A 15,157-nucleotide genomic window follows, 5' to 3' on the forward strand; every position below is an offset into this window, starting at 1 on the left:
TAGAAGTTTCTGAAAATGTATTAAAAATAAAACATACCTTATTTACATAAGTATTCAGACACTTTGCTATGAGACTCGGAATTGAGCTCCGGTGCATCCTGTTTCCATTGATCATCCTTGAGATGTTTCTACAACTTGACTGGAGTCCACCTGTGGTAAATTCAATTGATTGGACATTATTTGGAAAGGCACACACCTGTTTAAGCTCCCACAGTTGACAATGCATGTCAGCAAAAACCAAGCCATGAGGTCGAAAGAATTGATCTTTAGAGCACCAAGACAGGATTGTGTCGAGGCACAGATCTGGGGAAGGGTACTAAAAAATGTCTGCAGCATTGAAGGTCCCCAAAAACACAGTGGCCTCCATCATTCTTAAATGGAAAAAGTTTGGAACCACCAAGACTCTTCCTAGAGCTGGCCTTCCGGCCAAACTGAGCAATCGGGGGAGAAGGGCCTTGGTCAGGGAGGTGACCAAGAACCCGATGGTCACTCTGACAGAGCTCCAGACTTCCTCTGTGGAGATGGGAGAACCTTCCAGAAGGACAACCATCTCTGCAGCACTCCACCAGTCAGGCCTTTATGGTAGAGTTGCCAGATGGAAGCCACTCCTCAGTAAAAGGCACAGCCTGCTTGATGTTTGCCAAAAGGCACCTAAAGGACTCTCAGACCATGAGAAACAAGATTCTCTGGTCTGATGAAACCAAGATGTGACACTTTGCATTCAGGCTAAAGAGTTCAGTCTGGAGGAAACCTGGCATCCCTACAGTGACGCATGGTGGTGGCAGCATCATGCTGTGGGGATGTTTTTCAGTGGCAGGGACTGGGAGACTAGTCAGGATCAAGGGAAAGATGAACGGAGCAAAGAACAGAGAGATCTTTGATGAAAACCTGCTCCAGAGCGCTCAGGACCTCAGACTGGGGAGAAGGCTTACATTCCAACAGGACAATGACCATAAGCACACAGCCAGGACAATGCAGGAGTGGCTTCGAGACAAGTCTCTGAATGTCCTCGAGTGGCCAAGCCAGAGCCCGGACGAACATCTCTGGAGAGACCTGAAAATAGCTGTGCAGCAACGTTCCCCATCCAACCTCACCGAGCTTGAGAGGATCTGCAGAAAAGAATGGGAGAAACTCCCCAAATACAGGTGTGCCAAGCTTGTAGCGTCATACCAAAGACTCGAGGCTGTAATCGCTGCCAAAGGTGCTTCAACAAAGTACTGAGTAAAGGGTCTGAATACTTATGTAAATGTCACTTTTTTTATTAGTTATACATTTGCAAACATTTCTAAACCTGTTTTTGCTTTGTCATTGTGGGGTTTTGTGTGTAGCTTGAGGGGGGGGGGAACAATTGAATCAATTTTAGAATAAGGCTGTAATGTAACAAAATGTGGAAAAATTCAAGGGGTCTGAGTAATTTCAGAATGCACTGTATGTGGTTAAGTCTATTTCCACTTCTGACTTGAGGAATGCTTAAGGACGTACAGTAGGACATGACAAGATGTGCCTTGGAATTCATGGAGAACTCTGGGACTAGGATGCATCCTGCAGATTTTAAATTAATAATCATTCTGTAAATTGCATTGAAATAAATGAAAGCTATGACAGATTAACATCTTCACAGAGCAAATATCGTTTTTTTTTTAGTTAATTCCATTCAGCACAACTGCATTGTAGAATCAAACTTTTACCTGGGATGTTTTCTACCATCTGCGACATTGTCAATGCTTCTTTCAATGAAGGTGTCATTTATTATAGGACAAAGGACAATGCATTCTAACACTGGACAGTTTCCATGAAAACTTGTTAAAACTGCTTATGCAATATGTTCTTACAGTGCATATGTTTTTTATGTGGCATAATTTAATTAATGTACTTCAGAAAAGAACAGAAGTGATCGATATGCCCATGAGGTTAATAAAAAAGTTTGATTGGGAAATTAAATCTTGTTATGGTACTATTGTTTGACAGTTTCAGAGCAGACACTTCAAACCGCAACTGTTACATTCAAATCACTGAATTTTGTAATAAAATAAAAAAATACAAGTCAGAGATGAGCTGAAAAATTTAAATACTTCACATAAAAAAAGACATCACAAACCATTAGGAAAGATATGTCTTCTGTAAACCTGGACACCATTTGTGAGAAAGTCCCAAAAGCTGGTTTGTGAATGCTAAAGTCCATGCTGATCCACACTATATAACTCAGCCACTCTGGGAGGAAAATGGAAGTTGAATAAAATTACTTTATCATCAAAAACCGACCCGTCAGAACCCGCCTACTCCTTCAGGGCGCTTGGTGTGTTTCTACTTCATTATCAAATAACAGGTTTCAGCGTTAAAGTATTGCTTCAAGTCCATACTGGTGTAAGGTGACAACCTTGGCCTGTACCCATAAAGCATATCAGAGTAGGAGTGCTGATCTAGGCTCTGTTTTGCCTCCTAAATCAGAATGAATAGGATGAGGGACCTGATTCTAGATCAGCACTCCTACTGAGACGCTTTGTCAATACGAGCCATTGTCAGGTTTGTTCTGAATCAGGTCTGAGGTGGGTGGTGGTGTGTCTCACGACTGGTTGAACTGGTCATCTCCCTGATGTACCAGTCTGGTAGGAAGGAGTACTGAGAGTCTCTGTGGATGGAGTAGGTGACGTCTCGGTGTGGATCCCATGAGAACAGGTGCACCATCCTGACAGAAATAAATAACATAGTTAACTAGAGTCACAACGTTTCTAGGGAAACTCTTGACTGTATGCAATAGCAAGTTCTCTTAAGCTTTTTTTAATGGTAGCAGAAAGTAAAGGTTATGAGCACTTTAATAAAATAAGTACTTTAAAAAGAATCTTAATCATATCAAGCATCACCTTGGATTGTCTTCTGTGACCACACTCTTCACGAAGGACAGGAATTCACAGCAGAAGTTCATGCAGACAGTTGGCTTCCAGCAGTTGGTTTCATTCTGTATGAGAGAATAGAGACAACCACTTAGGACAAACAAGCACGCACATTGTTTTTAAACTCACAAAATAGGCATCCTATATTACACAGACCTACTGGGTTTCTGGTATGAGACCTGTTACAAATGTGTATGTTCTTTTTCAGAAGAAAATAAAACAAAACCGTACCTTGATAAGCTGAGATATCTTGGAGATGTGGTAAGTCTCCACAGACACAACCACTCCGTCATGATCACGGAAACCAGCTACGATTCGCGGTACCCCAGGAAGAAAGGACTGGGCCCACCACTTTAGTAGTTTAAACCTGGATGGAGAACATACACAAGAGAAAACACACATTTTAACTCTTGAGAAAATGTTCCAACTGAAGATGTGAGGAGCTAGCCTTGGTTCCAGTTTCATTCTGTGTATATTCATCAGCAAAACATGTCTTTACCAGACAGTGACAACAGAGCTGGTTACTGGGCAATTCCATGGTAATGGAATTACGCTGAGACTCAGATTTTTCACTTTAAAATGTATGTCTAACAAAAAACATTTAAAAGTTTAACAAACCATACAACTCTATGCATAGAGACTACTTTTAACAATTTACACTAAGAATTTTACAAATACAGGAAGAACTGTGCAGATACAAAGTTTGGTAATAGAATAAAACTGAAGGAGATTTTACTGTAATTCTGTTACCAAACTTTGCACCTGCACAATTTTTCAAGTAAATGTTTTTTTATTTTATTGTGTCAATTGTTCAACATAGTCAGTGTGCATAGAGTTGTATGGATTGTTAAACTTTGAAATCAATGGCTTTTGTTTGGCATACAGTTTAAAGAAAAATATGAGTCTCAGCTAAATTCCGTTAACATGGAATTGCCCAACTGCAGATATCCAGAGATATAAGATATGGATATGCAGATGTGCAATCCATCTCCGTAATAGGGGGCTAGTGCAGAGCGTGTCTGTGGATAGTTTACCTGTGGAAGTTGCTACGTTGTTTGGGGGTGGAGATTTCCAGTGAGGTCTTCATCTCGATGTAGTTGGCTGGAGGAGACGGGGCCTTGGGGTCTTTGTCCCGACAGTCCACCTCGCCAGAGAACAGCAGTCTGTGCTCGGCTAGCCGGGTCTGGACTACAGTGCAGAAGGCCTCGTTGGTGTTTACAACCCCACCTGGATCTGGAAGACTCTGGGCGTCATCTGAAAGAAGATTACAGACATTTCAAAACCATCCAAGGCCTCCAACTACCATCCCAAGTATGAGAAATATTATGCATTTCTGGGTGTAGGCTTTTCAGGAACTGTACACCAATCTCAAGTGATATAAAACCATCAATAAAAACCATCAGCAATCAATCATCTGAAAGTCCACCACAACATACAGTGGCTTGCGAAAGTATTCACCCCCTATTTTTCCTATTTTGTTGCCTTACAACCTGGAATTAAAATGACTTTTTTGGGGGTTTGTATCATTTGATTTACACAACATGCCTACCACTTGAGCATGCATAAATATTCACCCCTCCAAAATCAATACTTTGTAGAGCCACCTTTTGCAGCAATTACAGCTGCAAGTATCTTGGGGTATGTCTCTATAAGCTTGGCACATCTAGCCATTGAGATTTTTGCCCATTCTTCAAGGCAAAACTGCTCCAGCTCCTTCATGGATGGGTTCCGCTGGTGTACAGCAATCTTTAAGTCATACCACAGAATCTCAATTGGATTGAGGTCTGGGCTTTCAATAGGCCATTCCAAGACATTTTAATGTTTCCCCTTAAACCACTCGAGTGTTGCTTCAGCAGTATGCTTAGGGTCATTGTCCTGCTGGAAGGTGAACCTCTGTCCCAGTCTGAAATCTCTTGAAGACTGAAACAGGTTTCCCTCAAGAATTTCCCTGTATTTAGCGCCATCCATCATTCCTTCAATTCTGACCAGTTTCCCAGTCCCTGCCGATGAAAAACATCCCCACAGCATGATGCTGCCACCACCATGCTTCACTGTGTTCTCGGGTTGATGAGAGGTGTTGGGTTTGCGCCAGACATAGCGTTTTCCTTGATGGCCAGAAAGCTCAATTTTAGTCTCATCTGACCAGAGTACCTTCTTCCATATGTTTGGGGAGTCTCCCATGTGCCTTTTGGCAAACACCAAACGTGTTGGCTTATATTTTTCTTAAGCAATGTATTTTTTCTGGCACTCTTCCGTAAAGCCCAGCTCTGTGGAGTGTACGGCTTAAAGTGGTCCTATGGCCAGATACTCCAATCTCCGCTGTGGAGCTTTGCAGCTCCTTCGGGGTTATCTTTGGTCTCTTTGTTGCCTCTCTGATTAATGCCCTCCTTATCTGGTCTGTGAGTTTTGGTGGGCGGCCCTCTTTTGGCAGGTTTGTTTTGGTGCCATATTCTTTCCATTTTTTAATAATGGATTTAATGGTGCTCCGTGGGATGTTCAAAGTTTCTGATCTTTTTTATAACCCAACCCTGCTCCGTACTTCTCCACAACTTTGTCCCTGACCTGTTTGGTGTGCTCCTCTTTATGGTGCCCCTTGCTTAGTGGTGTTGTAGACTCTGGGTCCTTTCAGAACAGGTGTATATATACTGAGATCATGCAACAGATGATGTGACACTTAGATTGCACACAGGTGGACTTTATTTAACTAATTATGTGACTTCTGAAGGTAATTGGTTGCACCAGATCTTATTTAGGGGCTTCATAGCAAAGGAGGTGAATACATATGCACGCATCACTTTTCCGTTTAAAAAAAAAAACAAGTTATTTTTTTCATTTCAATTCATCAATTTGGACTATTTTGTGTATGTCCATTACATGAAATCCAAATAAAAATCAATTTAAATTACAGGTTGTAATGCAACAAAATAGGAAAAATGCCAAGGGGGATGAATACTTTTGCAAGGTACTGTAACAACTCAGTGCGTACAGCAAAAGAGCCATCCTCTACCTGCACAGGTGTACTGTTCAAATTTGTACCCCCAGTACATCATCTCCTCGTGCCTCTCGGTGCGGTTCTCCCGGTCCCGGCGTGCAGCCTCCGTCTCCACCTCACTGATGTACAGTGTCCCCCCCATCCTGGTCACAGCCAGCAGCCAGCCCTCCCGGGTCTCATAAGGCGTGGTCAACAGCTTGGTTAGGTGGCCGCGCCATGTCACAATGTCTACACCTAATGCACTGGTAGGAGAGGTCGATCAAAGAATACATGTCTGTCAGAACACACAGGTTAATATAGTCACAGTCATTCCTTGTGACTAGGAATCACAGAATTGACTGAGGATATTGAGTGTGTGTATATTGAATATTGTGTCCATCACAACTGATCCCATTGTGAAATGTTTATGGCCTTGACTGACAATTAGTGGGCCTATATCTGTATAACTAGACAGAAAGGTGTTGCTATTGATGAATAATTTATCAATCAAAATAACATCTCTTAAACTGACACTAGTGGTGCTTACCATGGGGAAGAAGAAGCAGCTGTGTCCTTCGACTGCAGCTTGGACCTGTTTGCCAGGATCCATCTGAGGATGTGGTCCAGTTTCTCCTTCACCCTGTCGTCCCTCTTGACGAAGCGGCCCCTGTACCCGTCCCTCAAGTCGAAGTTAGGACAACTCTTCTCCGGCTCCACGTAGTAACGCAGCTGCCGGGAATCATTGAAAAACCTGCGCTCAGAGTCCAGGGAGAAATGTCCCACCTCCACAGGCTGTTTGTATAAGGGGAAGTCTCTCTCATACAGCTGTCGTTGTATGCTCAGGCTCTGGGTTGGGGGGCTAGATGGGGGTGTTGAAGGGCCAGCCGGGTGATGGTTCTGACCGGGTCTGAAGCGCTTGTGTTGGAAATGACCTCTCCCACTGTCATCCATGTCTCTCTTGAATGTTGACTGGTGGTTGTCGTGGTGATTGGAGTTTGGATGTTGTGGTCTGTGGTGGGACTGGTGGCGTTGGTCCATGGTGATCTAGGAAGAGACAAATATATCTGGTTAATAATCATTCAAATAACAATCTGTGTCTGACTCAATCTCTTCCAATCTTTCCTTTTTGTATACTACTCCTAATTAAAAGCCCAAAGCAGTCCAAATGTGACTTTCCTGTGTTTTTTTTAAACATATTTCCACATTTTGAAGTGTGTGAAATTAAAAAATGATAATTCCCTTTTAGCTGTTTGAAAAGACTGCCTAAAATGTCAGTCTATTTAGGTGGGATGGAGTTTTAGCCTGCCTGGTGTAGATTAATTAATAGACCAATAAAAAAAGGGAGTTCCAAACCTGGGGCAAAACAGACGGGGTTGGCTTAGATTGTTGACAGGAGGAAGGATGACGGAAGCGGACACACTGATGTGGATTGGGAATCTAATGGCGGGAGAATCAAGGAGAATTTGAACATTGTCCAAAATAATGGAAAATGGAGCAAGATAACGTACAGGGCTGAGAAGGACCCTTCGTATCTTGTAGGAGTGTGGTTTGTTAATGACGAGCAGCTGATCGGATTACTAATCTTGAAGAATCCATTTGATACAGTCAGGTCCATAAATATTTGGACATTGACCAAGGTATTATTGTTATTTTAGCTGTCTACCACAGCATATTGGAGTTGAAATGAAATAATGAATATGAGCTTTCATTTGAGGGTATTTACATCCAAAGCAGGTGAAAGGTGTAGGAATTACAGCACTTCTTATATGTGGTACCCCCCTTTTTAAGGGACCAAAAGTAATTGGACAATTGGCTGCTCAGCTGTTCCATGGCCAGGTGTGTGTTATTCCCTCATTAGTTCATTTACAAGTAAGCAGATAAAAGGTTTAGAGTTTATTTCAAGTGTTGCATTTGGAATCTATTGCTGTTAACCCTCAATATGAAGTCCAAAGAGCTGTCACTGGCAGTGAAGCAAGCCATCCTTAGGCTGAAAAATCAAAACAAACCCATCGGAGAGATAGCAAAAACATTAGGTGTGGCCGAATCAACTATTTGGTACATTCTTTAAAAGAAAGAACACACTGGTGAGCTCAGGAACACCAAAAGGCCAGAAAAACTACAGAAAACAACTGTGGTGGATGACAGAATAATTATTTCCCTGGTGAAGAAAAAACCCTTCACAACAGTTGGCCAGATCAAGAACACCCTCCAGGAGGTAGGCATATCTGTGTCAGAGTCAACAATCAAGAGAACACACCAGAGTAAATATAGACGGTTTACCACAAGATGTAAACCATCTGGAAGACCAGATTACAGTTTGCCAAACAACATCTAAAAAAGCCTGTACAGTTCTGGAACAACATCCTATGGACAGATGAGATGAAGATCAACTTGCACCAGAATGATGGGAAGAGAAGAGCATGGAGAAGGGAAGGAACTGCTCATGATTCGAAGCATACCACCTCATCTGTGAAGCATGGCGTGGGCATGTATGGCTGCCAATGGAACTGGTTCCCCTGTATTTATTGATAATGTAACTGCTGACAAAAGCAGCAGGATGAATTCTGAAGTGTTTAGGGCTATATTATCTGCTCAGATTCAGCCAAATGCTTCAAAACTCATTGGATGGTGCTTCACAGTGCAGATGGACAATGACCCAAAGCATACTGAAAAAGCAACCCAATACTTTTTTAAGGCAAAGAAGTGGAATGTTCTGCAATGGCCATGTCAATCACCTGACCTGAATCCAATTGAGCATGCATTTCACTTGCTGAAGGCAAAACGCCCCAAGAACAAGCAGGAACTGAAGACAGCTGCAGTAAAGGCCTGGCAGAGCATCACCAGGAAGGAAATCTAGCATCTGTTTATGTCTATGTGTTCCAGACTTCAGGCAGTCATTTGCAACCCTGTATTAAAACTCACAATTTAATTTATGATTGTTAGTTTGTCCAATTACTTTTGAGACCCTAAAATTGGGGGGGGGACCACATAAAAAGTGCTGTAATTCCTACACCGTTCACACGATTTGGATGTAAATACCCTCAAATTAAAGCTGAACGTCTGCACTTTCAGCTCATCTTGATTGTTTCCTTTCAAATCCTTTGTGTTGGCATACAGAGCCAAAATGAAAATAACTTGGTCAATGCCCAAATATTTATGGGCCTGACTATATCCGAACTGGTGGAGAGTGCTGGGTAAAGTGAAGGCTGTGATGATCACGAGAGGCGGGCTTGTTTTGATTTTTTTGTACTTCTGCTGATCAGAAGGAACGTGTGTTGCGTCTCACCCGAGTTGATAAGTTTAACATGTCGTGTGTGTCTCTTAGAACAGGGCACCCCTCAAGGGGGTAATATCTGGCGTCTCGTGGGAAGTCGATGCACGTCAGATGAATCGTGTGGTGAATGATGAAAAGGTGAAGAGTCTATCTGTTCTTTTGTGGAGTGTCTCCTTACTCAAGTGCATTTAGGGTATATAAACTACAGAGTCAGAGTATTTATCCCAAGAACAACGCAGTGTGATCACTGCAAAGATTTTGGACATGTTTCAAGTGTTTTCAGAAGGGAGAAGCCGAGATGTCCAAGTTGTGTAAAAGATCATGTCCTGTGTTTTAAAAGTGATGAAAATGTTGCAATTGTGGTGGGAACCATGAAGCCAGGTCTTTGGAATGCCCGACAAGGGTGAAAGAGAATGAGGCGGCCAAAGTCAGGGCTGTCCAGAGCATTTCATATGCAGCAGCTGTTAAAAGGGTTAAGTGTTCGAATGGTGCTCCTGATGAGTCCATGGTGGTGGATAGGCCTTCACTGCAGCCTGCAGCGGTTGCCTTTCACCAGCAGGATCCAAATATTTTGAAGGTTAAGAAGGTGGACTTTGTGGCCTTTATAGCTTTGGTGATTAATGGTACTGCCAAGGTGGAGAGAAAGTCCAGGAAAATAGATATCATTGTGGATGCGGCGGAGCAGTTCCTGGGATTGAAATATTTCTCAGCGGAGGATGGAGTATTGTCACAAGCCGTACCACCCTCTCAGGCCCTAGAGCCTGTGAAGGGAGATATTGAGCTTTGAAGTAAGGAAGTCAAATCAAATGTTATTAGTCATATGTGCCGAATACAAACTTACAGTGAAATGTTTACTTACGAGCCCCTAACCAACAATGCAGTTTAAAAATTTGGATAAGAATAAGAAATAAAAGTAACAAGTAATTAAAGAGCAGCAGTAAAATAACAATAGCGAGACTATATACAGGGGGGTACCGGTACAGAGTCAATGTGCGGCGGCACCGGTTAGTTGAGGTAATATGTACATGTAGGTAGAGTTATTAAAGTGACTATCCATAGATGATAACAACAAAGAGTAGCAGTGGTGTAAAAGAGGGGGGGGCAATGCAAATAGTCTGGGTAGCCATTTGATGAGTTGTTCAGGAGTCTTATGGTTTGGGGGTAGAAGCTGTTTAGAAGCCTCTTGGACCTAGGCTTGGCGCTCCGGTACCGCTTGCCGTGCAGTAGCAGAGAGAACAGTCTATGACTAGGGTGGCTGGAGTCTGACAATTTTTGGGGCCTTCCTTTGACACCGCCTGGTATAGAGGTCCTGGATGGCAGGAAGCTTGGCCCCAGTGATGTACTGGGACGTTTGCACTACCCTCTGTAGTGCCTTGCGGTCGTTGGCCGAGCAGTTGCCATACCAGGCAGTGATGCAACCAGTCAGGATGCTCTCGATGGTGCAGCAGTAGAACCTTTTGAGGATCTGAGGACCCGTGCCAAATCTTTTCAGCCTCCTGAAAGGTTTTGTCGTGCCCTCATCACGACTGTCTTTGTGTGCTTGGACCATGTTAGTTTGTTGGTGATGTGGACACCAAGGAACTTGAAGCTTTCAACCTGCTCCACTGCAGCCCGTCAATGAGAATGAGGGCGTGCTTGCTCCTGTAGTCCACAATCATCTCCTTTGTCTTGATCACGTTGAGGTAGAGATTGTTGTCCTGGCACCACACGGCCAGGTCTCTGACCTGACCTCCTCGCTATAGGCTGTCTCGTTGTTGTCGGTGTCATCGGCAAACTTAATGATGGTGTTGGAGTCGTGCCTGGCCTGGCCAATTTTAGTTTTGGTTGTGTCAATGTACTATTTTTATTTGGGTGGATTAAGTTAGTTTTCGATGTCATGTGTGGTTTTGGTGTTTTCCTTGGTTTTTCAACCCATCCAGTTGGTGGCGGCAAAACACCTTTCTGGGTTCTAGTCTGCCATAAAACCCACAGAAGAAGAAGTTCCAAACCTCTCTGCCAAGAGGTTGGTTTTCCCCTCCCCACTCCTAGCAAAATTCTTGTTTGAGAAATTGCTCTTTGGTAATAAGCTATTTCAGTTTCTTTTTGACCATTTTAATTCAAAACAATCACTGTAATTTACTTGATTGTTACCCAGAAATGATTTGATATTGATATTTTTTAAATATTTTTTATAATGTCTGCATTGGACTTTTAACTGATCTGGAAGAACAGGATGGATAGATGGAGAGCCAAAATGGGTCAATCACATTGCTTCTTCCTATTTATTCATGGCCACTGCAGTCTTTCTAGAAAATGTTTAGACATCGCTCTCCTTTGGGATGCAAACCACAGAAGTAGGCTGGCTAGCTAACTAGCGACTAACATACAGTATACAACAATAACACACACACCGGACCCAAACCTTCGGCTTCTACCACTGCTGTCTCATATGACTGGCTGAAAGCAAGCGTAACTAAATTAGGTAGCTATGTGGACTAGATACGTACTATCACTGTATTGGTTATTACATAAATACTGTAATATGTTACATCAGACGTAATAACAGATTTTTTAAAAATTATTACACTACCCTCCAGTCAATGTAACTTCAGCATTGCAAATGCATGGCTAGCAGTCTAGCGAGCTAGCTAGCTAACAGTTGATGTAAATGCACAATGGTATTAACTTAGTAGCAGTTCCCTTCAACACAAACTGCATGCATGCTACTTTATGTTATGCATGCTACTTTCTATGTTTTGATCAAGCAAAGCAGATGCAACTCATTTTGCAAAATGTGAATTTACTCACCACCGTCTTATTAGCAAGCTAGCTAACGTTACTTCTGTTTTGCAGGATGTGTAACAGTTGATCCTGACGGATAGGTGGCGGTATGTTTCGGAGTCGGGTGCTGTTATTTTTTTCCGGTGTATGTTTAAACGATTGGAAAATCTTGTTTGACAAGGAGTTGCTACAGCAATGCTTTAAGTCAGGTATGGACATGCATTTTATTGCCAATGAATATATTTATGGAAAACAAACCAATATTTTGTAGTAATACCGTTATTATAAAGTTTAACGTTACCCTAGTAGACAGATAGCTAGAAGCTCGTTTATTTTAACGTTAGCATGCTGCTGCTGTCTGTCTTCATAATAACAACTGGCTACAGTAGCTAGCCACTAACGTTAGCAGTCCACAACGATTGTTAATGTCAATTGTTAATGTTTTCATGCTTCTCAGTTATGAACAGAAAACGGGCCCTTATATCAGACACGTTTAAAGTGAACAAACGAAGAGTTGGCAATGAGAAGCAGTTTGGAGCTGTCAACAATGGAGAAGGTGCCTTTTCTCAAACTTAAATGTAGCTAACTAGCTAAATGTGTCAGTGTTTGACTTATTGTCCGTCTCCCTTCTTGTCCCTTTCTTTTCCCAGCGGGACCACTGGACGTCAAAGCCACCCTGCAGGACCTTATGACATTATTCCCACGCAAACTCTTCAATGACGCCCTTCCACAAATTGTCCTAAAACACCAACTCTACAGCATACACAATGATAGGACCCAAGTGGACAGGCAGCTTGTAAGCCCTATTTACATTTACATTTAAGTCATTTAGCAGACGCTCTTATCCAGAGCGACTTACAAGTACATACATTCATACTTTCTTTTTTGTATGTATGAATATTGCTGGAGCAGTGTTCTTCAATTCTGGTGGTCTCAATCAAATGTGTTATTTATTTTGTTTAGTTCTATTTAACCTTTATTTAACTAGGCAAGTCAGTTAAGAACAAATTCTTATTTACAATGACGGCCAAACCCGGACGATGCTGTACTGGGCACTAACAAAAACCTCCACACTTTGTTGGTCTCCAGGACCGGGTTTGACGAACACTACTAGTCCTGGAGAAATATTCAAATTTGTTGTCAATTTAGACCATTGCCTTGGTTGATCCGTCTATGTTAATGTCCAACATCTTCATTTTCATCATCTCTTTGTTAGAGTGACTTGAGGGAACAGGGGGAGCTGTTGATGTTCCAGCTGGGCTTTGACGCCGAGGCCTTTGGGTTGGTGTTCGCTGCAGACTACAAGGCTAAAGTCCTGGCTGGGGAGGAGGGGAGAGGGACACGGGGCACAGTGGATAAATTCCTGGAGAAAGTGCTGCCCTCCTGCAAAGACCTGAGCTTCAACAAAGAAAAAATGCTAAAGGAGTTTCTCTTCACAGACTCAGAGATAACGTACAAGGAAAAATCTTGGTCTCTTCATGTATTGAAAGTCTTTGTTTGAATGCGTTTCTACTATAGCTTGTTTGCCAGACACAGATTAAGCCTAGTCCTGGACTAAAAGGCTATGTCAATGGAGATTCTCTATTATACATGATTTTTAGTCCTGGTCTAGGCTTGATCTCTGTCCAAGAAACTGGCACTGTGTGTAAGATTTTTTTTAATTGTTTGAGAGGGTGGTCATCTATGCTGCATCTTATCCTTTTCATGTATCTGAAAGTCTCTGTTTAGATGCATTTGCTCCATTGTAAATGAGTCACTAATAACTTGTTCTATTTCCCACCCCCACCCAGGCAACTGGTGAAGTCGGGGGTTCTGACTGTGAGGGACGCTGGCAGCTGGTGGCTCTCCATCCCCAACTCTGGCAGATTCACCAAGTACCTAATACAGGGTCAGCTACCAAACAAAGAAGTTATTCGCACTACTTTGCTTATGGAGTGTTGACTGTTTACTATCTTCCTCCCCCTGACCCAGGTCGTAAAGCTGTGCTGGGCATGGTTAAGAAGTCCAAATATAACGAAGTCTTAAAGGCAGAACTAGAGGAGAGGCAGACCAACTCACAGGTTAAATTCCAGATCAAGTACCACATCCATGACATCATTGGTGCAGAGCTAGTAGAATGGTGAGACTGGTTTTCATGTCAGTAGGACCAAGAGTTTTCCCTGAACATCATGACACTCTTGCACACACCCACCACTTATGCTGCTGCCATATTGTTTATTATTATCTGTCCTGCTACCAGTCACTTTCTCCTAATCCCTGCCTACATGTACTGTACATATCTACCTCAACTAATCCAGTATCCCTGCACAGTGTAAATCTGGCACTGACCTTGTATACAGCTTACATGTTCCTTTTTTTTCTTGTGGCTTTTAAGTTTTACTATTTTGATATTGACTGAATACTGGGAAGGGATGCAAGTTAAGCAATTTACTGTACTTGTGCATGTGACAACTTGGAACTTGACCATGAAAAACTCCTGGGTGTAGCCATCAACTATTCTTGTCGACTGAAATGTATCTAATACAATTGGTCATGTTGTACCCAACTAACCAGCTCTTTTCTTTTTTTAGTATACCCACAACTTCAGGAACAGTGTTACGGTGTGTGGACTACTGAACTCAACTGACTGGATACAACAACCTGTTTCATGGAAGAAACTGAACATGACGAGAGGCCATGTTACACCAAATGAATCTGTGGTTAATCATTTGTTATTGCCTTGTTTCTGGAGTTTTTTTCTGCCAAATAGGTCAACCCAAAGTGAAACCTTGTAGGTTGAAATGCCAATGGTGTAAACTAAAACCTTGTCTGGTTTGTAAATCATTTTATTAAAGGTTCCTTGTTGACTGTGCTTGTTCACTTGTTTTAAGACAATTGCAATGTGGATCCTACAACCAGCTATACTCATGCTCAGAGTCCTCAAAGGAGGAAGTACAATAGCATGTCAGTCCTTAAGAAAAAACTTAAACACTACTTGCGAAACTATGAACCTCAGTGCTGTAACCACTAAATATGAATACCTCAATTGAGAAGCTAAGTACTGTGACATATGAAAACCTCAAATGTAAATGCACACAGTATGTTTAATTAAAATGTATTGATTCTGAAAGTGACAAATTGCTTTATCCATAAAACCAAAGGGCCACAACATTGGCTCAGAGCACAGCTTGATGCCTGAATAAGTCACATATCTTGTAGTTCAAATATGTAAATGCAAAAAATATAAAATGTATGTAGCACATTTCATGCCATCTGCATTAA

At 42.2% G+C, this 15,157-nt stretch overlaps 2 protein-coding genes across 3 annotated transcripts; one reads left to right on the forward strand and one right to left on the reverse strand.

Moving 5' to 3' along the window:
* Positions 1 to 1,348: 1,348 nt before the first annotated feature.
* LOC120040644 (decapping and exoribonuclease protein-like) lies at positions 1,349 to 11,978 on the reverse strand. The gene is made up of 7 exons (XM_038985728.1): positions 11,924 to 11,978; positions 6,410 to 6,906; positions 5,899 to 6,125; positions 3,926 to 4,145; positions 3,123 to 3,258; positions 2,862 to 2,956; positions 1,349 to 2,686 (listed from the first exon to the last, which is right to left on the reverse strand). The coding sequence occupies exons 2-7, from the start codon at positions 6,898 to 6,900 to the stop codon at positions 2,536 to 2,538; spliced, it is 1,320 nt and encodes a 439-aa protein (XP_038841656.1). The 5' UTR covers positions 6,901 to 6,906; positions 11,924 to 11,978; the 3' UTR covers positions 1,349 to 2,535.
* Positions 11,979 to 14,747, forward strand: LOC120040645 (serine/threonine-protein kinase 19-like). 2 transcript variants are annotated; one of them, XM_038985729.1, is made up of 7 exons: positions 11,979 to 12,105; positions 12,354 to 12,452; positions 12,547 to 12,692; positions 13,113 to 13,366; positions 13,687 to 13,784; positions 13,868 to 14,015; positions 14,467 to 14,747. In XM_038985729.1, exons 1-7 carry the CDS (start codon positions 12,006 to 12,008, stop codon positions 14,510 to 14,512), a joined length of 891 nt encoding a protein of 296 aa, XP_038841657.1. In that variant the 5' UTR covers positions 11,979 to 12,005; the 3' UTR covers positions 14,513 to 14,747. The 2 variants fall into 2 exon arrangements, with proteins under 2 accessions (XP_038841657.1, XP_038841658.1); XM_038985730.1 differs by having other exon boundaries at positions 13,113 to 13,348.
* The last annotated feature ends 410 nt before the right edge of the window (positions 14,748 to 15,157 follow it).

Source organism: Salvelinus namaycush, unplaced genomic scaffold, assembly GCF_016432855.1.
Source record: "Salvelinus namaycush isolate Seneca unplaced genomic scaffold, SaNama_1.0 Scaffold37, whole genome shotgun sequence".
NCBI lineage: Eukaryota > Metazoa > Chordata > Actinopteri > Salmoniformes > Salmonidae > Salvelinus > Salvelinus namaycush.